Raw genomic sequence first — 26,670 nt, 5'->3', positions numbered from 1 at the left:
TTTATCCTGCTTATTACATGGCTAAATAAGTAAATAAATGGACATAAAATTTGGTCAAAATTTCATGTCAAATTAACAGCATATGATTATGTGCGGACTAGATGTAGACCTGTAAATCGGTTTTACCAATTAAAATGTTCTGATAGTTACCTTTTGGAACTATCGGTTATCGGAAAAATCTAGGCCGGTAGTTTTTTCATCATTTTGTCATTTCAAAATAAGAGTTCTCTGTTTGTTTCAGGCTTGTTTATAATTAAAATCTGACATTATGCACCAAATCATTATTTTTCTTGTTATTATTGGGATTTTGGTTGCACAGTGCTAACATAAATACATAAATACATTTGGATGTACATACTTGGATTTTATTTATTTTGGACTCCTTGTCTGTGCCCATCATAGTAAGGAAAGAATAAGATATTTTTTTACGTTCTATGAATAGATTAAAAAATCTATTGGCCGATTAATCAGTTATTGGCCTTTCCCACCACTGTAGTTATCAGTATCAGCAAAATTCAATATCAGTCGACCTCTAGTTCAGAGACTACGGAATGATATGAGAGTGATCAAGCTTGTAGTGTAGTAGAAGCTTTAACAGAATGTTTGTCAGGCGCAACGGTCAAATATAAGCTGTTGTAATGCAAAAGGATTTGACCGTCGAATGCCACAATTGACTTATCAGAAAAGAGTATTCCAGAGAGCTGTGTCATAAATCTCAATTATTTGTATCCAACAAGTATGCTGATGGTGTACCACAATAAAAATGTAATCTCTTCTTAGTGAGCTGGTACCTGCCTATGACTCAAGCACTTTTGTTTTGGCAAACTTCAGGTAATTATACTCGCTTTGTCTTTTTCCTTTTTTATCAATTTATTTTTAAATGCTGCTTTAGTTCTATTGTAACTTGCATTGGTGTTGTCTTAATGACTTCAGTACTCTGAGGCAGAGAGCCGACCCCGTCTACAGCCCCCCTTTACAGATATCAGGCCTATGCTGGAGGCTGAAGGTTTATCCGGTGAGTTTATTAGTCGCCTGTTCCGCTGCCACTTTTTTCTCTCTTTCTTTACTGCAGTTCATGATGAAACGTCAGAGTGAAAATTGCAGAAATGACCCATAACATCGTGTCGGAAATTAAATGTTTTCATAACAAATTCAAAATGTCACTTCAGTTCCTTTCTAATCTCACAGACTGTGTGTGTGTGTGTTTGTGTTTTAGGACGGTAATGGTGTTGTGCGGGGAAACTACCTTTCTGTTTTTCTAGAGCTATCTGCGGGACTCCCTGAGACATCCAAGTATGCCACACTCTCCGCCGCAGTCCTCTCAACCTCATATTATGTGTAACTATTACATTCTGAGTGAAAATGCTTTCTGTGTCCATTCAGATATGAGTACCGAGTGGAAATGGTCCATCAGGCCTCCAGTGATCCCACCAAAAACATAATTCGGGAATTTGCGTCAGACTTTGAGGTGGGGGAGTGCTGGGGGTATAATCGGTTCTTCAGACTGGACCTTCTTGCCAGTGAAGGATACCTGAATATGCAGACTGACACTCTTGTGCTGAGGTGTAGCCTGTTTTTTTTAAATGGCTTTAATAATCCCTTTTCTTATTAAATTGCTTTTAATTAACTCTTTGTCGGACCTTTTAAAAGTTTTACACTACACTCAGAATGCTAATTGTAAAGTGCCAAATGTGAGGTTAGGTTTTTTCCTCACTATTTTATTCATTAGAGTTATATTACTGTATACAACCCAAGGACTGCTTTCATTTCTCATACCTTGCTTATTTCATTAACGTCACAGGTATCAAGTGCGATCCCCTACGTTTTTTCAAAAGTGTCGAGATCAGTACTGGTATATAACTCAGCTAGAATCGGCCCAGTCCAGCTATGTTCAGCAGATCAACAATCTGAAAGAGGTCAGTGTTTACGGTTCCTTGGTATTTATTTTCATTTCACCCTTAACACGGACTACTTAGGATAGGGGGTCTCACTGGACGTACTGGTTTGTTTTTACCTTGGAAGGCAGGAAGAAGTGGTAAACTGACTTATTCATACTGCTTCAGTTTTGTCTGGTATATTCATGCTTTCAGAGACTAGCCATAGAGCTGTTCCGTCGGCAGAAGTCACGGAGTTCTTCTCCACCTGACCGACGTATGTGCCCCACGGCTTCCTCTGGAAGAGACTCACGACAAGGAAAGACATCTGTACCAGAAGAGGAGAGTCAGGCAGTCTCGGCAGAGACAAAGGAAGATGAGGATGAGGAGAAGACTCAACACGATGACTCTAATGTAAGGCTTGAGAGAAAAGCATCCTGAATTTCATACCCACTTATTTTTTTCCTCATTCCTTTGACACTCAAAAAAGGGTGTGCATGTTTTTAAATCATAGCCACATCTTGAACATTTTTGATTCTCTTACCTCTTCACCATGACATTGTCTTGTGATTTTATGGATAGCCACAATGTAACAACTTTTAGGCCAAATTACCCTCATTCTGATAGCTAAAGAAAACAATCCTACAAGTGTTACAGTATGTAGGGATCCCGAACTCCTGTCAGCCACTTTACTATAATTTTCATGCTTGGAGCTATTTGATGTTGTTTTGTTGACATCAGGAAGTTTGGTTAATGGTGTTGATGTGGTGTTGTAACATTAGGAGTTGTCTGATGGGGATCTGGAAGTGGACTGTCTGACAGGAGATGAAGACGTCAATCCTCTGGATGGTAGCAGCACTTCCGGGAGCTCCACGGCCACAAGTAACACGGAGGAGAATGACATTGATGAAGAGACCATGTATGTACAATGAAACAGCTTTATTAAAATGTCAGAATGTGCTTTTAAAGGAATGATTTAAACAAAAATTTTAATTCTGTCAGCATTTATTCACCCTCATGTTATTCCAAACCTGCATGACTTTTTCATATGTGGAACACGAAAGAAGGTATTAGGCAGAATGTTAATATTACCCATATTCACTCTAGACTCACTTTAGTTTACCCTATTTCACCCTACCTTATAGAAGACAGCACTTCGTAGAACTCATTATGTTTCATTATGGTATAGAATTTTACATTTATAGATTAATTAATAACATTTCTGGCAAAATCGTGATCGGCTCTTGCAGTCTTGTTTTGTTTTATTTTAGAGTACTGGTCATTCTATGCTACATTATGTCTTCATGGTGTGGTAAATACTAGTGTAATGAGATTCTTGCATAAGAGATGGTGCTTTGTGTGCCAGAGGGGAACAGCTGTATCCTCCTCCTGGTTAGAAAAAAACAGTTTAATTAGGGCTGCTACCACATTTGTGACAGGCAGCCCCTCTCACTCTGTGTTTAAGCAGAGCAGAATTGTTCTGTATCCTCTGTCCTATCACGATCTAGGAGAAAGAGTGAGCACTATTGGCAGCTTTGACTTGTGTAGGCTCTGTGAGAGTGCTTGTGTTTCTGTAGTGAGGTGATGGAGTCAAAACCTCACATGTTCCTGCTCATGCTGTCAGCTACCACCCGCTCACACACACTAACACACACACACACGCACGCACGCAAGCACACACACACACACACACTGCTCGAACCAGATGAGACGAATGAGTCATCAGAGCCTTTGCCTCCTGCTTGCAAATGCCTGTTCTTATCTCTGGCTTTTCCAAAATGCACACCAGTGTTTCTTACTTGATTTGTTTTTTGCAGAAAGGTACATTTTAGGATGGAAAATGTTTTTATTTATAACTTCAAATCCTTGAATCTCTCTCTCTCTCTCTCATATATATATATATATATATATACATATACACCGATAAGCCCACCTGCATATGTGTGTCAGCCCATGTACCCGATCTCAGATAGCATTCTGAAGATCTTCTCACCACATTATGACCAGTTATCTGAGTACGTAGACTTTGTCATCCAACTTAAAACATGCCTCCTAAACGCTGGATGTTTTTCGTTTTTGGCACTATTCTGAGTAATATTCTGAGATTGTTGTGTGAAAATTCCAGGAGATCAACAGTTATAGAAATTCTCAAACCAGCCCATCTGACATCAACAATCATCCATGCGATTATCAAATCAGCAAATCATGCAGAAACTGGTCAGGAGCTTCAGTTAATGTTCACATCAACCATCAGAATGGGGAAACATTATCTCAGTTATTTGGACCATTGCATTATTGTTGTGCCAGACGGGCTGGTTTAAGTATTTCTGTAACTGCTGATCTCTTGGGATTTTCACACACTACAATGTCTAGAATTTACTCAAAATGGTGCCAAAAACATCCAGTGAGTGGCAGTTTTGTGGATGAAAAGGCCTTGTTGATGAGAGAGGTCAACAGAAAATGGACAGACCTCAGGCAGGTGGTTTTAATGTTGTGGCTGATCGGTGTGTGTTAATTTTAAAAAATGGTGTCGTCATAGGAAAGTTTTAAAAATGTATACATTTTCTGTTTATGCACTGCTCTAAAATAATGAATTAGCTTGATTTTGCTTGCTCACAAGCTATATTTGTGATGTGTATCATCACACATGCGCTTTTCTTCTCGCCCAACATACAATCTCTCACACCCTTTGACATCATTCGCTTGAGTGTGTTTCCCCAGTGTTGGATGCCCCCAACCCTCAGGGCATACGAATGTTATTTGGAGAGAGAGAGAGAGAGAGAGAGAGAGAGAGAGAGAGAGAGAGAGAGAGAGAGAGAGAGAGAGAGAGAGAGAGAGAGAGAGAGAGAGAGAGAGAGAGAGAGAGAGAGAGAGAGAGAGAGAGAGAGAGAGAGAGAGAGAGAGAGAGAGAGAGAGAGAGAGAGAGAGAGAGAGAGAGAGAGAGAGAGCAAATCTATTGGTGATGGAGGAGTGGTTGTGCTACACTGGTATGTGTTTGATGTATCCATTTGGAGTTGAGGCTCTCAGCATCTTTAAATACCGTAATGGATCAGCGCAGAAAACTGCTGGAAAGCACTGACTTATCACACGCTAGAGCCTGAGACAATGTTGTATGTGTTACTCTTACTTAAGCACACATATGCACATACATATTTAATGGCATGCTTGGAGGAGAACACTATCAACACTCCCTGAGGAGTGGCTTATTTCAGACCATACCACTTCTCAATAGTTATGGGGGTAACCACACAATGGGCCAAACAAACCTGACCCCCAACAAACATCCCTGTGGTCAAAGCCAAATTACACACTCGAAACCCCCCCCCTCCAAATATATATGCTTATAAAAAATAATAGTAAGCACACACATTTTCCCTCTCCATTGCCCCTCCCTGAGAGCTTTCCGAAAAGGTCAGAGAGCTGCCCCACTTCATATTAAACATCTCATCAAATGCCGCCACCATGCTCATCTCTGTGCACCACTCCCGAAATGAGGGTGCACCAGCCGCTTTCCATCCCCTTAGAACAATCTGTCTGCTGATCATAACACTGGCTAGTAAATTTTTTTTATATGTATATCCCCTATACTAATGACCTCCTCGTCACCCTAAATTAAATTTGAGTGTCCGATATGTCACACATAAAACTCTGAAACCTTGATCAGAATTCTTAACACACCACCAAAAAACATGAGTTGTGTCCCCATCTTCGCCAGCAGATGGGTGTGTCATTAAGACCAAGCCAATACAGTCTAGAGGGGGTCCAATAGAATCTATGTAAAATCTTGAATTGCATAAGGTGCACCCTTGCATCTCTAGATGCAGACTTGACATTTTTTGAATCCTAGCCCACACTCCCTCCTCCAATACCAAATTTAAATCTTTCTCACTTAATCTCTTTAGATAAGTTAAAGCTCCGTCCCCCAGATTCTGAATTAGCAGGGAGTAATACACTAATGCCTCATGACCTTTTCCAAAAGCAGTAATCACCACTCCCAGAGTGTCTGCCACTTTAGAGAGGTGTATTCTACTCCCAAAAGTAGTACAGAGCAGGTGGCTTGGTTGTAAATACATAAAGAATTTAAAACTGGGATTCCCAAAATGTTGAATCAAATTTTCAAAGGATCTCAACACTCCTCTCTCATATAGGCCACTGAGCATATTAACCTCCCTTACAATTCACTCTGTCCAGCAGAAAGGGGACTCAGTAATGCATAACTTTGGGTTCAGCCATATGCTCGAAATGTCCAAATTAAACACTCTGGACACTTTTATCCATACCGCGTGCAAATGCGAGATAACTGAGTGTAACGGAAGTTTGATAGAAAAGCTTTGTAATGGTGAACTAGGGGCAAGAACTTCTGTTCAATACAAAACCAGGGAGGGGTTCTCTCAGGTGGAAGCAACCAGTGAGCCAAATATCCGAGACTGAATGCATAATAATAAAACAAAATCTTGGATAGGCCTAGCCCACCTTTGTCAATCGGCCTATGTGTAGGCAGAGATTGAAGCAGGTAGTTGAATTTTGGAATACAATTCATTTTAATAATATTAACCTTCCCAATCATCGATAAATGTAATGAAGCCCACCTCCCCACATCACTCGAAAACCATTCCTTTTGGTGATATTCAAGATATATCTTTATTATGTATTTGGTATGAAAAGGCTTTAGAGGGTCTTTTTTCTTTTTTTTTTCTTACAATTTAGTAAAAAAATATAGTAAAATATTGTCATGAAATATAAAGAAGTCATGTTTTCCATAAAGATTTTCTATAAATAGTTTTTCATTTAAATGCACCAATAGAACATCAATCAGAACAGCAAGATTTACTTAATTTATTTTACTCATTTAAATTACTTTAATATGTATAAATGCAACATAGGAACTTTTGTGGACATTTATGAGTGATGACGCTAACATAGTTTTAAATCATAGTTTAGACTCCATTAAAATGGACAGTTTGAACTGATAATGGACAGAAATTTAATCCAACTCCATCACCATTTTTGCTGTTGCAAGTAAAATCAGAGACTTAAAACTGTCTTAAAGCTCTCATATTTGCAAAACAAGGACCACAGATCTAGTCTATCGACACACTCTTTAAGAAACTTAATGGCTTATGGAAAGCATTTTGCAATAGTGTGATATTTACAATGCTGCTTAATTTGATACTGCCAGGGAAGTCGTTACAAATATCTTGACTGTTTAATGTGTTGTGAATTTTGTGTGTCTGTTGTAGGTCTGGCGAGAATGATGTTGAGTACAGTGGAAATCTAGACCTCGAGGAAGGTGAACTACCCGACGATGTTGCCGGAGCAACAGGTGATCGAGAGTTTTCTTCATCCAAGCACACTCACTGATACAAATAATGCTGTTTTTCTAATGAAAACTGAGTGCCATGCATATGGCAGTCTGGTGTGTTGAAACACTTGGCTTTGAAGTGTCATCGACTGTGACACCCTGTTAATCAGTTGTAGTGATGTAACCGAGCCAAATTACCATATCAGCCTTTGAAGAGTTACTGCAGAATCTGCAGTCTAAAACGCTGTTAGTGCTGCCTAAATGCAACTGTTATTAGTCATTTTCACTAAATACACCTTTTTATCTAAAATTATATTATTTACATAACACTACTATGGCTATTAGGGTTGTAATTGGTGGTCAACCTTTATGCATTTTTCAATAGCTGATATTAATGCTGATATCTAGAACAGAGAAGCCAAATATAAACAACAAATTGATTTCAACTAATTTGATTTAAACAAGTTGCCTTCAAAGAGTTCTTGTATTACATATGGAATGGGTTTTTTGTCTGTTTGCATCACTTCACTTGTCTGTGAGCATAGACACATAATGCTTGATCTTGCTTTGTCTTCTTTTGCTACTGTTTTCGGCGCAAAATTGTACCAAATATCTGGCTGTTATTTTGTGTCTGAAATGTCAATTATTTGACTTGTTCACAGAACTGATTTTCAGTACAACAATGCCATTGCAGATGTGATATGAACACAATCTCATTGTATACAGTACTGTCTAATCTCTAAAGGGCAACATTTTATTGGTCAATAGCATTAAAATCAGACAATTTTTATAACACTTCAAAAATATCATCAATTTTTCTTTGTGTAAATATGCTTAAATAAGCACTAAGATATAGACTTTAACCCAGTGTTTCCCAACCTTTTTTCTGTCACAGCACACTTTTTACGACTAAAAAACTCTATGGCACACCACTATCCCACATAGGCTAACCATCATCAATATTTTTCCTTTTCAAGAACTTTTCCATGATTTCTGTCCATCTTAGTACCGTGTTTACTTGTAATGTTTGGAATTCAGCTATGCACAAAAAACCAATCACATACAGTGCTTGCGTTAGACTTTCTCATCGTCCATCATTTTGATGGACAGGGTCGTAACAATTCTGTCATAATCTATTATTACCCGTCATTTTAATGTTCATATTTTAATGATAATTAGACATTTAATAGCTTTTATTTTTGTTCACATTTTAATTTTGAATCATGAACTTACAGGACGAGCATATAACAGATTATGCATTTATTATTTTATGAAGAGAACAGATGAACAACTGAGACACCACACGAAGCAAATGAATGTTTTTTTCCCCCACAGTAACAGCGTAGGCCACAAAAACATGACATATGAACAATGCAATATTACAAAAAACAAATGCGATTTAAAATATGAACAAAACACATAGAAAATTAACTGACCAGAACTCAATCGACAACTCAAACCTTCCTCCTGGTCCGCATCAACTTAAACTGGGTGCTCACCTGTGCGTAATCAAACGCATCAAGGGAGACTGATCCCTGAAATTTCTTTTTTTTTTCATGCATTTATTTATTGTGGAATTTGATCATTTTCTACGGCACACCTGATAATCTTTCACAACACGCTAGTGTGCCGTGGCACAGTGGTTGGGAAACACTGCTTTAACCCAAAGTACACTATATTAGCAAATGTAAACTGGAAGCACACAATTCTGTTGAATATCATTGTATGCCATAACATTAAGATTTGGCTTCATTTGAATTAAGGAGCCTGAAATTAGAACGGGGTGTTCACCTACTTTTGACCATGTTGTAGTGTTCTTTATGTGACTCTTGATGCTTTTCTTTTTGAACCGTGATTGACTTGTAGGCTACCAGTTAAGACGACACTACCAGTCCTTTTTATGTACCAATACTTTCAATTTCCCTAATAGCTACCATCCCTACATGCTATGTTACACATGCAAAGTCCTCTCTGTACTGACTCTCTTCCCCTGTTGGTCAGGAGGTTCCAGTGCAGGTATGCGGGGTTCAAGGCGTGGGGCAGGTGCAAGCTCGGCCAGCCTCCTGGAGATTGATCCAGTCATCCTCATCCAGCTATTAGATCTGAAGGACCGCAGCCATGTGGAGTCACTGTGGGGGATGCAGCCACGCCCACCTTCCTCTCTGCTCCAAACCCAAGGTGTCGAAATCAAATACGGTACATTTTAGTCAGTCACCTAAACAAAATAAGGCAAGGGTAGAGAGAGGTCAAGAATATGAGCTTTATAAATTTCCAGCGACAAGTGAATTGTCAGTACACACTGAAAGAAAAAATGCTGCACAACGCGGCTTAATCTCATCCAATTGTAATGCAATATTTATTATTGTTTTATATATGGTTATGTTGAAGAGAACTTTAGACCAGTAAGATTTTACAGTCCAGGATAGATTGGAAAAAACCCTCTGTAAAAAGATTTTAATGGAAATTATAGCTGTTATCGGTTAAAGCTTTATTGCGTCATGAGTTAAGGCACAATGTAAATCTATGAAACTGATAACATTACTAGGTGACCTGTGCAATAACACTAAACTGATTATTATATTATCACAAACCTTCCTTGATTGACAGCTGCTGCAATGCCTTCTCGGAAAGAGCGTGAGCGTCGGCCCCAGGCAGTGCGTCGGTCGACCCCGGACTCTGGGGTCCTGATCAGACTAAAGGCTCAAATGGCAGAAGTGCGTAGTAAGATGTCGGATGTGAAAGGGCAGCTGGAGGCTCGCAGTGGAACCAATCCTCGGATCTCCTCTCAGGGAGCCTTGAACCATGAGCAGGGCCCCTCCATGGACACAGAGGTGGGGCCCAGCCGGAAACCCAGCGATCTGCTCTTCAAAGGACCCGTCTCATCACGACACTCTCGCAGCGGTAAAAAAATAACATTTATCTTGGTAAAGAAATTCATACATTGTAGGGTTGGGCGATGTCCCCTAAATTGGCAGTTGATTTTCAACATGACAGTAAAACATCGTGATGGACGATGATATCGTCGGTGAGGTGGGGCGGGGGTGGGGATTATATAATTTCATATAATTTTCAAAAATTATATGAAAAATTATAATTTCGTTATTTTACTAACCCAACTAATGACTCGTTTGCGCTTTATCAGTAGGTTGCACGACACGTGAAGCATTGTTTTTTTTAGCTGTCATTTAAGAAGAGTTGTGCACTTTTTATTTTAATATATCTCTTTACATAAATACTATTTTCCACTTAAAAACTATAATTTCGTTATTTTACTCACTGATGAGCAAAAGGTCGAGGCAGAAATTACCATGTACCTGCAGGAAATGGCCATTGATGGGGAAGAGGACCCGCTGACTTGGTGGAAAACGAACGACAAAAGGTTTCCGTTCATGGCAAGATTAGCACGGAAATATCTGTGCATATGTGCTACCAGTACTCCATCAGAGCGGGTCTTCAGCACAGCGAGTAGTGTAGTTACTCCAATCTGCAGCTTATTAAAACCAGATAAAGTGAATATGTTGGTATTTCTGGCCAGAAACATCGAAATTTAAACATGGTCTATGGTGAAAGATATTAGACTTCTTTACGCATTTTTACGCCATCCGTTACTGGAGCTATTCGATTTTGCATATTATTTTTAAGCGTTCATTTGTGTAGTTCATATGACCTTTACAATATTTCAATAACATAATTTATTTTGTAGCCTATGCTGAAGTTAATTGTGCTGCTAATTATAAGTGAAATGTTAATGCCGAGTTTCGGTCTGAGTGTTGTTCCATTTTCTTGTTCTTTATTTGTTGTTCTTCTATGTTTTAATAAATGTGTGTTATTCATATTCACCTTGTTTCTTTCATTTGATTTGACATTATGGATTTATGGCCAAGGAAATTTTTCTTTAAAAGTATTAACCAGACAAAAGTTATTTGACGTTCGCTGGTCTGGGTTTATCAAAACTGCCGCTTCAGTGTACAAGAGCTATGTGACAATGAGCAAGATTTGAGACCCTACAACTACTAATAATTAATTAATAAAGGCTATTTTCTTGTAGCCTACAACATAACATATTTTAATCTAAATGTACAGTGTAAGACATGTAAAAAAAAGACAAGAAGCTAACAATGTCAAGATCAATATTTGTGCAGCCTGCCTGACACGTTATTTTCACAGACTAACACGTCACGTCTCTGGCATATACTACAGTATTTAAAATAGCATATATGCATTAGTTATATTCTCAATTTAATTTACAGAGCAATCCCTGCAAAGATTTTAGGTTAACTATAGAAGAGACTAGTGAGTCACACTAGCAAGACTCACAAAAGGGGGCGTGGCATCACGATGGTGGCTCTACATCGTGATGTTGGTCAGCCATCACGATGGACGATGATATCATCCATCGGCACAACCCTAATACATTGGCACAATTTATATCAAAAGGTTTAAAGCTTGTGAGAAACACAGACTCGCTCTAGTGTGTCCAAAAAAAGTGTACACTTGTAGTATGACTTTTTGATCTTTTTCTCAGGAGGGAAGAAGGCTTGTTCTCCAAAGCAGGAGAGCGTGGGAATGTTGGGTGTGCTGTCCTTGCGCAGGGCTGTGGAGGCTGGGGAGAAAGAACTGAGAGGAGCTGGTCGAGAGTCCCCTACTGAACCTGCTCTGTGTCCCAGAGAGGGCCCCTCTTCCTTGGATGGTCAGTACACCAAACTCCCGACCTCATCATTATCATCATTATTTCTTGAAATGAAAAGCTCAGTTCTTTTGATATGCTCCTTTTTAAATTGATTATTCAACCAAAAATATAAATTCTCCCATTTAATCATCTGTTATGCCATTCCAAATGTTAGTGACTTTCTTTCTTCTGCTGAACAAAGGTTCTCTTACGAGAGGTTCTCTCGTATTGCGTAAGCTAGCTTACGCTACGGGAAAGATTCATCTGCCGTTTCGCCGCGCAATAAGAAGCGCCGCTCCCAAAGGCTGCCGGAACCAGTGTTAGAAGCGACTGCCTCGCCGGAGCCTCTCCCTCGAGTCTCGCTTTCACCCTCCCGCCCCGGGGCCGCGCAGTTGCCGCCGGCGGCCGCGACTGCTGCCATCTGGGATGACGAGGCGGAGGATAAGGGTTGCTGTTCCATCATGGCTTCTGACAGCGAGGAGTGGTCAGGCTCCCAAGCTTCCTCCTCGGCCCAGGAATCCAGAGGATTCGGTAGCAGCACACCTTTGCCCGCCCTCCGCGAGATGGCGGTCTAAACCGGTGCTCCCGTCTAGGCCTGCAGAACTACTTCCGCCTGTGCTGGCCGCGCCTATGCCGCCGCCGGCCAAGCCGCATCTGCTCTGCATTCCATGGCCGTCTTACAGATCCTCCAAGCGGACCTCCTTCGAGAATGGTATGAGAAAGGTGGACACCCAGAGGCTGTTTCAGATCTAAGGAGCGCGACGGACAACGCGCCGCTCTCTCCATCCAGTCTCTTCGGTTCCGCGGTGAGTGGCATTGTTGACCGTTTCACGGAAGTCCAAAGCCACCCAAGCCATGAATCTCTTCCTGCCTCGTCGCGCTAGCTCCTCTGCAGGCCGCCCACGTGACCAGCCTCCTGCACGAGCCTCTTCACAGCGCCCAGCTCAGCAAAGCCAGAATTTTCAGCGTTGACAGGGTGGCTGCCCTAGGTCGCGCTCAGACAGCCACCGCAGACCGCCGCCCCCCCGCGGGCCTCGGCCTAAGATTGCGTTGAAACCTGAGCAACCGAAGTCCTCCTAGCTTTGTTGAGAAAGCGGCGGCTCAGTCCGCCGCAGGCGGACAGCCGTCAAAGCTTCGCCCTCTGTCAGTCCCCTTCTCTCAGGCTACTGCAGTGGTGGATTCAGCAGCCAACAAGCCGGTGATACTGCCCGCTTGCCTGCACTCAAACGCCGTTTTCACGGCGACCCAAAGAAATCTTGTAAAGAGCAAACATGCCTTATGTGTAGAAAATGTGCCCACAATCCAGTGTTCACCTCTACACACAAGCATTACACTTCCGTGTCCCGATCAGAGCCCACTCACATAAAGCAGACACAGCCCGCTCGAGTGTTAGAGTCGATAAACGCGCTCACGAATACGTCGCGCGCCCATTCTCTGCCCGCTCTGTCACACGGCCAGCAAACACTTCTCTGTATGTAAGTCCCGTGCCGTGACTATGCTCGCGCATCACTTAACAGATGTGACTCTTTCCCCATTCACCTCAATCGGAAGTCACTCACAGAACAGCCTGTCCCTGCTGTCTGCGAGCAGTCACGCATAAGCACAGTAAGCGGCTCACACATTCTGTTCAGCTGCTGTGTGCGGCAATCAGGGCGATTTGGCATTCACCCTCTAGCGTTACGCTTCAAAGCGTGGGAAGCTATCCCAGGATATCCAAATGGGTGTTAAGCACAATAAAACAGGGCTATTTGCTACAGTTCGATCGCCGCCCTCCCCGCTTCAGAGCTCGGCTCGAAACTATTGTGAACACGGAAGCAGCCTGCATGCTTCATTCAGAAATAGCAAACCTTCTACAAAAGGGCCATAGAGAAAGTGCCGCCTTCGCTGAGCGAGTCTGGGTTTTACAGCCGTTATTTTCTTGTTCCCAAGAAAGACGGCGACCTCAGACCAATATTAGATCTCAGGGTTTTGAACAAGGTGCTTGCAAACAGACCGTTCAAAATGCTTACAATCAGGAAACTCCTCGCGCATACGCGCCAGGGGGACTGGTTTATCTCTCTCGATCTGAAAGATGCCTAGTTTCAGATTCAGATAAATCCTCGTCACAGGCCATTCTTGAGATTGCCGGCGGCCAGGTTTATCAATACACCGTCCTTCCGTTCGGCCTGTCTTTAGCACCCGTACTTTCACGAAGTGCATGGATGCGGCGCTTCGCACCCCTCGCGAGTCAGGGCTTGCGAATTCTGAACTATTTGGACGACTGGCTGATTATGGCACAGTCACATACGGAGCTTCTGTCTCACAGAACAGTTCTCCTCAGCCATCTGAACAGTTTGGGTCTTGCAGTCAATTGGACCAAGAGCTCACTACAGCCCAGTCAGGCAATTTCCTTCCTTGGAATAGAACTAGACTCCGTGGCAATGACGGCTCAGCTTATCTACACAGCGCGCCGTGTTCAGCGACTAGCCGCGTCCTTTCAGATGAACAGCCTCACGCCTCTGAAAAAATTTCAGAGAGTGCTAGGTTACATGGCCTCAGCCGCAGCAGTACTTCAGCTGGGTTTACTGCACATGCGCCCACTTCAGTATTGGCTAAACACCCGTGCGTCTCGCCGGGCTTGGGCCACAGGCCGCCAGCCGATCAAGGTGACCCAGACCTGTATTTCAGCTCTGCAGCCCTGGACAGTGGCCGAATGGTATCAGCGGGGAGTGACGATGGGAGCTGTATCTCGCCGAAAAGTCATCTCGACAGACGCGTCCAACACGGGTTGGGGCGCGGTCTGCGAGGGCTCTCCGGTTTTTTTGGCCTATGGTCACTTCAGGAAAAGCTCCTTCACATAAATTGTCTGGAAATGATAGCGGTCGAGTACGCGCATGCGCTTTCTCCGGTCATTCAGGGTCACCACGTCCTGATCCGTTCGGACAACAGATCTGTGGTATCCTACCTAAACCGTCAGGGTGGTGTCAGATCCAGGAACCTCTTCCATCTGACGAAATGCATACTGAGTTGGTCCCAGTGCCACCTGCGCTCGATGAGGCCGACGCACGTGCCAGGCCACCTGAACGACGGCCCAGACAGACTGTCCAGAGACAATATTCCCCCAGGGGAATGGTCCCTGCACGCTCAAACAGTCCAGTAGTTATGGCGCATATTCGGCAGAGCAGAGATAGACCTCTTTGCGTCAGAAGAGAACTCTCACTGCCCAATATTTTTCTCGAAAAGCGAGGACATGCTGGCCCAGGACTGGCCCAACTGCCCGCTTTACGCCTTCCCTCCCGTCTCGCTATTGCCACAGGTAATGAAGATCCCCATCCACGCTCAAAGTGTATGTGGCGGCCGTCGCGGCGTTCGCTGAACCCCTGCACGGCCAGTCACTGGGAAAAAACGAGCTGGTCATCCGCTTCCTCAGGGGAGCTAGAAGGGTGAACCCCCCGTGCCCCCATCGGTTCCTATCTGGGATCTTTCTATAGTTCTCGAAACTATGAAAGCCCCCCCTTTCGAACCGCTTCAATCCGTGGATTTGAAATACCTTTTACTCAAAACCGTTTTTCTGACTGCCCTGTCATCAGTCAAACGTGTGGGAGACCTTTAAGTGCTGTCTGTCAGCGCTGCGTGTCTTGAGTTTGGACCAAGTGACTCCAAGGTCATTTTAAAGCCTAGACACGGCTATGTTCCCAAGGTGATCGGTACTCCTTTCAGAGCACAGGTCATTTCCCTATCGGCGCTGCCAGCATCCGATAGCAAACGCGACGCCAATCTCTTTTGCCCAGTCAGAGCACTGAGATTGTATACTGCGCGCTCCGCCTCTTTCAGACGCTCTGAGCAGCTTTTCATTTCGTTCGGAGGGCGCACCAAAGGTCTCGCCACCTCGAAACAGACACTGTCTAGATGGATAGTGGACGCTATTGCTGCCGCATACGGCGTCAAAAGACCTGCCATGCCCGTTGGGCATTAGGGCTCACTCCACTAGAGGCATGGCCTCATCGTGAGCATGGTCCAGCGGGATTTCCATTCACGACATATGTGTGGCAGCGGGCTGGGCTTCCCCTCCACCTTTGTCAGATTTTACAATCTGGAAGTGCCCGCCCTGCAGGCAAAACTACTAGCGGTTTAATACGCTACAGCTCCCCTGGTGAGCTGCACTGATGGGACTCATTCCACACAGACCGGCACCGCCCTCTGTCGTTCCCTTCCCACAATGTGCTTATGTATTACACACACTCTGGCCCGCACTCTTGCCGGCCAAATATTATTTCCCCACTCACAAGGGCTCCCGGGTCCCCCACCCCGGGGCTCATGCAGTGGATGCTTGGCGCGCACGGCGTTGACAATGGGTTCCCGTGGTGTAAGCTAGCTTGCGCATACTGAGAGAACCTCTCGTAAGAGAACGTCTCGGTTACCTACGTAACCTCGGTTCTCTCTAGATGAGGAACGAGTATTGCGTAGCCGGCCGTGCTCGCGCCACGAGCGACTTTCGCTTCATTCAATGAAAACCAGGGTTCCAGCCTACGAGCTACGCTTATATGCACTTTTTGATGCAGTAAGCGCGCGGATGCCTCTCATTGGACGCGAGTTCGCCCAAGTTCGTCTATAGGCTGCCGCAGTTGCCGCAGAGCAACCAATGAGCTCGCTAGCTAGCCCGCTCAAGGTCTGCAGTTGCTGCACTGCGTTGACAAATGATACAAAATTAAAGATAATTTTTTGGCTTCAATATCTCAGAAAAGATGAATCTTTCCCATAGCGTAAGCTAGCTTATGCAATACTTGTTCCCTCATCTAGGGAGAACCGAGGTTACGTAGGTAACCGAGACGTTTTTAGAAGAATATTTCAGCTCTGTAGGACCATATGATGCAAGTGAATGGTGGCCATAACTCTGAAGCTCAAATAAGGACACGAAGGCAGTATAAAAGTAATCCATAAGACTCCAGTGGTTAAATCCATGTCTTCAGAAGCAATTTATGTATGGGTGAGAAAAAGTTCAATATACACTGATTAGCCACAACATAATAGCATTCTGAGATGATATTTTTTTCACCACAATTTTACAGAGCGGTTATCTGAGTTAACGTAGACTTTGGCCAGACTGGTCGAACTGACATTCTCTGTTGACCTCTCTCATCAACTAGGTATTTCCATCCACAGAACTGCCGCTCACTGGATGTTTTTGTTTTTGGCACCATTCTGAGTGAATTCTAGAGACTGTTGAGCATGAAAACCTCAGGAGATCAATAGTTACAGAAATACTCAGCCCAGCTCATCTGGCACCAACAATTATGCTGTAGTCCAAATCACTGAGATCACATTTTTTCACCATTCTGATGGTTGACGTGAACATTATCTGAAACTTCTTACCCATATCTGCATGATGTTATACACTGCACTGATACCACACGATTGGCTGATTAGCTACAGTAATCGCATGGAGGATTGTTGGTGCCAGATGGGCTGGTTTGATTATTTCTGTAATTGCTGATCTCCTGGGTTTTTCACCACATACCAGTCTCTAGGTTCAGAATGGTGCCAAAAACTAAACACATCTAGTGAGTGGCAGTTATGTGGACGGAAACACCTTATTGATGAGAGAGGTGAACAGAGAATGGCCAGACTGATTTGAACTGACAAAGTCTACGGTAGCTCAGATAACCGCTCTGTACAATTGTGGTGAGATGAATATATGCAGGTTGGTGTTGCTTTGGTGGCACAAAAGAGGACCTACACAATATTAGGCAGGTGGTTTTAATGTTGTGGCTGATCTGTGTATAAGTAATTTTTTTGGACCTTCAGAGTTCTGGCCACAATTCACTTGCATTGTATAGACCTACAGAGTTGAGATATTCTTCTAAAAATCTTAATTTGTATTCAGCAGAAGAAAGTAAGTCATACAAATCTGGGATGTCATGAGGGTGAGTAGATGATGAGAGATTTTTCATTTTTTTGGGTGAACTATCCCGTTAATCCTATTTTGAATTATCTTAAAAGAAGTATTTGGGGAAAAGTTAAAAGAATTTTGGGAAACTCTAATAGCTTGAAATGACATTATCTGTGTTTTGCAGGCTCCCTGAAAGCATGCAATGTTCAGGGTTCTCCTCCCTCTCTGGGAAGCAGCTCCTCTTCCTCTGATAAGCCTTCTGGCTCTAAACATGAGGAGCTGGTGTATGGAGCTTCAGGTTCAGACCTGTTCAGTGTCACGACTCTCAATGGAGCGGCTGCACCTGCCACCAAACAGTGCAGGACTCCAGTCATTGGGTAATGTGCTAAAAAAGCAACTGACCTCACATCATATTATAAAGATTGAATGTGTGTATCCATTCATGAACAAATCTAGGAAATTGTAACTATTTTGTTTTAAATAAATTTAGTCATGGAGTATTTTTCCACTAAAAATCTTTGGACCAAGAATAGACATTACAGTGGCAGAGAAATAGTCAGAGATGGTGTCATCTATGTTCTGTTCTGATTCTATAAATCAGTGAATGTTCCTTTGCATTTATCTGAGAAGGCTTTATTGGGCAGTTGCTTATTGTTTGTTTAGTTTTGTTATATTGGTTTGTATTTTATTTTGTGTTTTTTGTTGTACATTTTTTTGTGTGTGTGAGCGTGTATTTATCACTTTGTGGGGACCAAATGTCCCCATAAGGATAGTAAAACCCGAAATTTTTGACCTTGTGGGGACATTTTGTCGGTCCCCATGAGGAAAACAGCTTATAAATCATACTAAATGATGTTTTTTGAAAAGGTAAAAATGCAGAATGTTTTCTGTGAGGGTTAGGTTTAGGGGTAGGGTTAGGTTTAGGGGATAGAATATAAAGTTTGTACAGTATAAAAACCATTATGTCTATGGAAAGTCCCCATAAAACATGGAAACACAACGTGTGTGTGTGTGTGTGTGTGTGTGTGTGTGTGTGTGTGTGTGTGTGTGTGTGTTGTAATGCAAGTTTTTTTTTTTTGTTATGTTTTTGCACTTAACCTAGTAAAACAAAATGACCCTTTTTGCTGAAGTGACAAGAGAGATGGTTTTCAAGTCGGTCCCTGTGGAGACAAGTATACTTTACATTAATATAAGTTTTAAAACACTCCTTGTGATGGGCACAAAGTAACGCTTACAGTAATACACTCATTTGCTAAAATATTATCCCCCAGGCCTGGCCTGCTGACGGACACCTCTCTCAACTGTGACCAAGAGAGTGCCAGCGAAATCCATCAGTCACTGCTGTCACTTGCCGAGCTGTCTTCCTCTTCCTCCTCACGCCCTGATGAAGGTGAGACATTAAGATCAGTTCTCAAAAACTCTGAGGTAAAACATGGATTATAACTCCCTGCAGCATGATCATGAAGTCACTTGCCTTGATAAGTCATTGCACACACTGTGATTGAACGTCACTGTCATTTAGCTGCACATCAAATGAGTTGAGCTCTTAGAATATATCAGTTATTTATACTCTTAAAGGCCCGTGGTCCTTGTCAGGAAGATCATGTTAAGAAACATTCCCATATGTGCTGCTTTGTTGATCGCAAAAGGAAATGATGCATAGCTATAATAGAAAAACACAGATGAGAGCGTAACAGAACTGATATCTGCTGCTTCGTATGAACACATGTCCGTCCACAGGTCTGCTCTGTCAGAAACAAACCCACCATGTGCTGCCAAGCATGAGCAGTGACAGCGAGCTGGACTGCGACACGGAGAATGAGAACGAGGATGAAGCAGTGGCCCTGGAGGCCGGAGACTGTCAGTTCGACACCAGAACACTACCATGTCCAGGTTTAGTATCTCAATCTTCACTGATCCTTAAACTGCTCAGATTATAATAGATTGCATGAAGAATGAAATCAAAATCTGAGTTTTGTGGCTTTTATTCTGTGTCTGTTAGCTTCAAAGCTATCTATATCTATCTTGTTAATCATAAATAATATCTTTTAGCATATATACAGTAAAATGTACAGTCTTGCTCTTCCAAGAAAACCACACTGTAACAAAAGTGATATAGGCTCCACAGTAAATATGAGATGTTTATACATTTTGATGTCTATTTTTTATGTTTTCCGAAAGTTTGGTAGATGAAAACACAAACTGTATAAAGTAAAAATGAAATCCAACCCAAATCATCTGTCGTACCCCCTCTTAATATCTTATTCTGTATTGGAGAAGCACTCAATCAAACAGCCTGTAGGATAGGATAAATGTAATTACACTAAGTGCTTTCTTAAAGTTTTAAAAAAGGAGTTGTGCTCAGATGAGCCACCTGTTTGCTCTTTAATTTTCTATGTGGTTGGTCTTGGGACAGGAAGCAAAGAGTGTACCAACCTGTTATAGATTTAGAACATTATTACTTATGTTCTGGCCGAGCAGTGTGTGCAGCCTTTTTAAAGTTGTGAATGTCTGTTATTCTCAGGTGAGCAGCTGATCTCTGATGACCTGAGATTTGTGACTGGAGACACCACAGAGAGATAATCCGTCATGATTTACAGCAACAGTGTTACAAAAGTGTCTGGAAGAGGCATGAAGCCTTCTGTGTTGTCTGGCACTGGACATGCTTTTTACATTTCCTCTGTGTTTGTGCACTTACTTTATGTTCGGCTAGAACAGGATAATTAATGTTTATATGTGCTATATGTTATTTCAGAGAAACACTTTTTTTGAATAGGAGAGAAGTTTCATTTTTGCTCTGCAATACGAAATGCATAACATTCCATTTATAGAATTAAAGGTTAAAAAATGTAAATGTACATACAGTATTATAGTGTTATATACTACATTTCCTCTACTTTTGCAATGCTGCTTATTTGTGGTAGAAATTGATAAGGAGTTGACAAACATCCATTGTTTTTTTTGTGTGTGAATGACTGGGGTGTTTCTTCAAAGAATGTCAAGGCAGGTGCTGCTCCATAACTCAATGTACTCTTTTAGCTTTATTTTTCATGCAATGTTTATATATAGATATTAGTGTTTTTTTTTTTTTTTTTTTTTTTTTTTGGTTCATTTTGTTTTGATGTAGTTTATCCCTCTAACTGTGAATGTATTGATCAGCTTAGTCCACAAAGCAAAGCTTCATCTACCCGAAAACAAGTTTACATTGAGTGAACATCTGCAAAAAAAGAAAAGAAATAGGGAACATGGCACCGGTACAATTTCAAATAATTTTCTGAGTTTTGCGGGGAGGGAAGGTTTTATTTAATTCCAACATGCAGATATTTTGCCTTACATGGCTCAATTACGAGCACTTATAAACTTCATACCCCAACATTTCATATCACTGCTGCATTCCTATTTTTAGTATGTCCTTTAATTTGTTTTTTTTATTATTTGTATTTTTTTTTATCATGCACACTCATCTGTTAGCTTTACATGATGAAATTTCAAAATAAAAGGGAGTTACATAAAAAAATCTCAGGTGGGTCCAAGTCTGTAATTTAACCCCCAGGCCATAATGTGATACTTTGTGCATCAGAACGGTGTTAGAGTTGAAGTCAGAAGTTTACATACACCTTAGCCAAATACATTTAAACTAATGTTTTCACAATTCCTGACATTTAATCGGAGAAAACATTCCCTGTCTTAGATCAGTTAGGATCACTACTTCATTTTAAGAATGTGAAATGTCAGAATATTAGTAGAGAGAATGATTTATATCAGTTTTATTTCTTGCATCACATTCCCAGTGGTTCAGAAATGTACATACTATTTGGTAGCATTGGCTTTAAATTGTTTAACTTGGGTCAAACATTTTGTGTAGCCTTCCACAAGCTTCTCACAAGAAGGTGCTGGAATTTTGGCCCATTCCTCCAGACAGAACTGGTGTAACTGAGTCAGGTTTGTAGGCCTCCTTGCTCGCACATGCTTTTTTAGTTCTACTCAGAACTTTTCTATCGGATTGAGGTTTAGGGCTGTGTGATGGCCACTCCAATACCTTGACTTTGTTGTCCTTGAGGCATTTTGCCACAACTTTGGAGGTATGCTTGGGGTCATTGTCCATTTGGAAGACCCATTGGCGACCAAGCTATAACTTCCTGGCTGATGTCATGAGATGTTGCTTCAATATATCCACATATTTTTCCTTCCTCATGATGCCATCTATTTTGTGAAGTGCACCAGTCCCTCCTGCAGCAAAGCACACCCACAACATGATGCTGCCACCCCCATGCTTTATGATTGAGATGGTGTTCTTTGGCTTGCAAGCCTCACCCTTTTTCCTCCAAACATAACAATGGTAATTATGGCCAAATTTAAATTTTTAATTCAATTTTTGTTTCTTTAGACTAGAGGACATTTCTCCCAAAAGTAAGATCTTAGTCCCCATGTGCACTTGCAAACTAGTTTGGCTTTGTTATGGTGGTTTTGTACAGTAGCTTCTTCCTTGCTAAACAGCCTTTCAGGTTATGTCGCTATAGGTCTCGTTTTACTGTGGATATAGATACTTGTCTACCTGTTTCCTCCAGCATATTCACAAGGTCCTTTGCTGTTGTTCTGGGATTGATTTTCGCGCCAAACTATGTTCATCTCTATGAGATGGAATGAGTCTCCTTTCTCAGCGGTATGATGGCTACGTGGTCCCATGGTGTTTATACTTGCGTACTATTGTTGGTACAGATGAATGTGGTACCTTCAGGCATTTGGAAATTGCTCCCAAGGATGAACTAGACATGTGGAGGTCAACAATGTTTTTTCTTGAGGTCTTGACTCATTTTTTTTTTCGATTTTCCCATGATGTCAAGCAAAGGGGCACAGAGTTTGAAGGTAGGCCTTAAAATACATCCTCCGGTACATAGTTTGCTTATATTAAATCTGTGGAGTGGTTAAAAATGAGTTTTAAAGACTTCAACCTAAGTGTATGTGATCTTCTGATGTCAACTGTATGTGTTTGTGGGGTTTGACTATGAGCTCAGACAGCATTGTTGACACATGGTGTGTTATAACAGCAGCTGTTTGGAAATCGCTCAGTTTATGTTCTGAATAGATGTCATTGCATCATCAACAGCTGGGGAGTGATGTAGCCACATTCATTTAAGGCCACAGGTCTTGCTCTTTGCATGCATGGCTTTCGCTGAATACAATCTGTTGAAAGTGAATGTTTTGTTAAAAAGCTTACTGCAATTAATGCAGTGCTTTGGCCATTTAATCCTTAATCTTACGAATTACCTGCAGGTTAATGCTTTATACTAAACTGGGATTGAGCAATCTGAAAATACATTGTTGTTTTGCATCAGTTGTAAACTGCTTCCACAAGCAGCATGATTTTACTCTGCAAAGTCCAAAATAATTATGATAATGTTCCTGTGGTTGTTCTTTATTTATCTAATGCTGTTATATGTGACGTTATAATGTCCCGATTTTGACTTTTTTTTTTAAATGCGGAGGAAAAGGACATTTATTCTTGTTTACTGTTTTCTCTAGCATGTTTTAAAATATTTTTGGGGCCTAAACAAACTGGAGGTTATACACAATAGTTGCTGTAAATGTATCTAAACTTAAACATGAACAAATAAATATGCTACTGTAATACGGTTATTTTGAGTGAAGCCATTAGTTGCCCTTCAAGGGTGAATTGCATGAAAATATGCACAGGTCACATTACATCTCAAAATGTCATTCAACTCATTCAACGCAACCTCAAATTCTCATTGCCATAATGCAGCCGGATTCAGTAAGCTACTATATTTTCATTACTGTAATGCAAAAAAATAAAATAATCAGCATAAAAGCAGTATACAAATAATACCATGTGTAAAATACTTGCATCTGTTTTTTTTAAATATTATAGTATTTTTTTTTTAATTGTCATGAAAATGTCACAGTGCAAAGAAATAAATAAATTAGGGAGAACTAAATATTTATGTCAATATATATGTATAAATATATATAATAAAAGATTATAAAAATAAATAATGAAATTATAAAAAACGTGAAATGTGAATAAATAAACATTTTTGAGATTGTTCATATACAAAGACAACAAACACAACTCAAATTAACTGTCAACACTACCTACATAAATAAAATACAATTAAAAAATACAATTGTATTAATTAAATTTTAACATTTAATATCATGTTCCTTTGAACTTTAATATATTTATTGACATAAATATTTATTTTGTTGACACATTTAATGATTTTATTATTGACATGTATTTATTGACACATTTCATTTATTTATTAAAATATATATTGACATGTATACTGGCGACCAGATTTTGCTCTTATGGAAAGAAATTGGTACTTTTATTCAGCAAAGTGGCATTCAACTGATCACAATGTATTGTCAGGACATTAATAACGTGAACAATTACTATTACAATTTGATCAGAACGTCTTAAACGACTTCAAAGAGTTCTCATCAAAAAATCCTCTACATGCAGCAATGACAGCTTTGCAGATCCTTGGCATTCTAGCTGTCAGTTTGTCCAGATACTCAGGTGACATTTCACCCCACACTTCCTGTAACACTTGCCATAGATGTGTCTGTCTTGTCGGGCACTTCTCACGCACCTTACAGTCTAGCTGATCCCACAAAAGCTCAATGGAGTTAAGATCCATAACACTCACTCTTCCCATAAGTCCTGCACCCCTGAGTCTTCTCCTTACTGTTGTACATGAAACTGGTGTTGAGCAGGTAGAATTCAAGGAAGCTGTCAGCTGAGGACATGAGGCATCACTTTCTGTTCTTGTTAGAGCCAGCTGTCCTTTGTCTTGGAAGACAATGTTTTTTATTTTTTTTTAGCAATTTCAAGCTCTTTATAGCCTTCGTTCCTTAAAACAATGATTGACTGACGAGTTTCTAGAGAAAGCTGTTTCTTTTTAATATTGACCTTAAGACATGCCAGTTTATTGCATAGTGGCAACCACTACCACGCAAAAAACCACAAAGACAATGTTAAGCTTCATTTAACAAACCAAATAGCTTTCAACTGTGTTTGATATAATGGCAAGTGATTTTCTAGGACCAAATTAGCAATTTAGCACGATTACTCAAGAATAAGGTGTTGGAGTGATGGCTGCTGGATTTGGGGCCGGTCTAAATTTGATCAAAAACTATTTGTTTCAAATAGTGTTGGTGCTGTTTTTTTTACATCAGTAATGTCCTGACTATACTTTGTGATCAGTTGAATGCCACTTTGGTGAATTAAAGTACCAAAATAATTCAGAAACAGCTAAATCTGTACATAATTTCAAACTTTTGGCCTACGGTGTATATTAATGCTTTTAATGAAATTTGTATTTATTAATATGCCACAGTGAGTCCTCCATACTAAATTGTTGTTTATTTTCTTTAAAGCATAAAATGTAATTTCTTTATTGTTAAAAAACCTTTTCATATCTCAGCTCATATTTGCTTGACCAATGGCTTGAGTTTGAGGCAGGATTAGTACAGGGCTGGCACGAGTTATTGGCAGAGTAGTTTATTGCTAAGGGCCTTTAACTAATGGGTCGGTCTTTGAAACACTGTGGGGCTTCATGACAGTTGCCTAGGGCCACAGAAATTGTAACTCTGGCCCTGTGTTAGTAACCAATGGAAAATGGGTGGAGTTTTCTGGAAACTTTTGGAATTCTGTTTAGTGACATTATTGGTGTAGAAATTACACACTTAAGCTTTAAGCAAAATTATATATTTCTTTTGATATTTGAGGTGAAATATGACCTGGACATTTTCTTCTTGAGTTGTTTCATGAGATTTACTTACTAACTGGAGTTGGTTTTGGTGGTTTACGAGGAAACTTATTTAGGTTATTCACTAGTCGTTATGAGGTTATTCACTAGTCGTTATGAGGTTATTCACTAGTCGTTATGAGTCGTTATTTAATTTAAACAGCTTAAAAACATACAAAACATTTTTTTTTTTCTGAAAATGTAAAAATGCCACAAGGTTTCAGTGATGCTTAGGTTTAGAGGTAAGGTCACTGTTGAGGGAAAGTACATTTGTATAGGGTCAAAATCATTATGTCTATGGAGAGTCCCCGTAAACCACCAATATCATCTTTGTGTGTGTGTCCATCTGCCTGTCTGCACCTGCTGTCTGGTCTAGTCTGTGTGACGTGCTATGGAAGAATAAGCCCATCAGTGTTTATGTGGATGAGTGAGTGTTGGCTCCCATTCTGTTGTCTTTACATCCGTTCCCTGGGTCCAATCCCTCCCCTCCTCCAGCACCAGACTGCCAACACTCACAGTTTCCTGTGTGCACTTTCCTGTATTATAAAAATAGGAAATAACGTGTCTTTATGGCAAACCTTTACCTAACATTCCTAGATATTTTTGCCCCTGTTTGTGGGTGTTCTGTAACATGTTTTAAGGGAAGGATTGGACTGTAAGTACACCGTTTTAATTTACTGATGAACTAGAGAGTGGGACACCAAATCCTGTTCTCCCTGCAATTTATCACTCAAATGATTTTCCCTTATTCAATCTGGACCACTCAGCTGGAAAGATCAGCTTATGTTTTATCTGAAAAGAGCATCTTTAGTTAGTTAAATATAGAGTCAACTATTAATAAACCAATCGTAGGTTGATTTACTTTAACATAAAAAAAGGGGCATTCATACCAAAAGTGTTTATTTTTTCAGTAAATGTGATAGACGGACGTCTTTGACTATTGTGACACGTTTTTTTTTGGCGTCTCAATGCTTTGTCAAGATAAAAAAAAACTTTAACCATTAAAATGTGTGTCCAGACAGTTCTGATTTATTCTATGTGCTTTTTTAGCACAAGAACTCATTTTGTCTGATCTAGGACTGTGGAGCTATCAAACCTTCCTTTATTTATGTGTTTTAATTGAACGGTCCATCAACCCCAACACAGCAACATTGGCTCCACCTGTGGTGTGTGAGTGTGGG

The 26,670-nt window shown here is 40.9% G+C and overlaps 1 protein-coding gene across 2 annotated transcripts in view; it reads left to right on the top strand.

The window, feature by feature from the left end:
- LOC127636244 (E3 ubiquitin-protein ligase TRIM37-like) overlaps nucleotides 1–23,318 on the top strand; it is a 30,557-nt gene extending 7,239 nt beyond the window's left edge. Inside the window, exons 10-24 of one of the 2 annotated variants that reach the window (XM_052116693.1) lie at nucleotides 781–831; nucleotides 934–1,015; nucleotides 1,217–1,293; nucleotides 1,384–1,563; nucleotides 1,802–1,916; nucleotides 2,091–2,288; nucleotides 2,657–2,793; nucleotides 7,115–7,197; nucleotides 9,178–9,354; nucleotides 9,784–10,077; nucleotides 11,702–11,866; nucleotides 17,899–18,091; nucleotides 18,986–19,104; nucleotides 19,455–19,607; nucleotides 20,239–23,318. In XM_052116693.1, coding sequence (XP_051972653.1) covers nucleotides 781–831; nucleotides 934–1,015; nucleotides 1,217–1,293; nucleotides 1,384–1,563; nucleotides 1,802–1,916; nucleotides 2,091–2,288; nucleotides 2,657–2,793; nucleotides 7,115–7,197; nucleotides 9,178–9,354; nucleotides 9,784–10,077; nucleotides 11,702–11,866; nucleotides 17,899–18,091; nucleotides 18,986–19,104; nucleotides 19,455–19,607; nucleotides 20,239–20,297 — 2,083 coding nt within the window. In that variant the 3' untranslated portion in view covers nucleotides 20,298–23,318. Of the gene's footprint in view, nucleotides 1–780; nucleotides 832–933; nucleotides 1,016–1,216; nucleotides 1,294–1,383; nucleotides 1,564–1,801; nucleotides 1,917–2,090; nucleotides 2,289–2,656; nucleotides 2,794–7,114; nucleotides 7,198–9,177; nucleotides 9,373–9,783; nucleotides 10,078–11,701; nucleotides 11,867–17,898; nucleotides 18,092–18,985; nucleotides 19,105–19,454; nucleotides 19,608–20,238 lie in introns of both variants that reach the window. The other variant, XM_052116692.1, reaches the window with a different exon arrangement.
- The last annotated feature ends 3,352 nt before the right edge of the window (nucleotides 23,319–26,670 follow it).

This window comes from Xyrauchen texanus, chromosome 43, assembly GCF_025860055.1.
Source record: "Xyrauchen texanus isolate HMW12.3.18 chromosome 43, RBS_HiC_50CHRs, whole genome shotgun sequence".
Classification (NCBI taxonomy): Eukaryota; Metazoa; Chordata; class Actinopteri; order Cypriniformes; family Catostomidae; genus Xyrauchen; species Xyrauchen texanus.
Note: the sequence above shows the minus strand (reverse complement) of the source record. Positions and strands in the feature narration are given on the sequence as shown.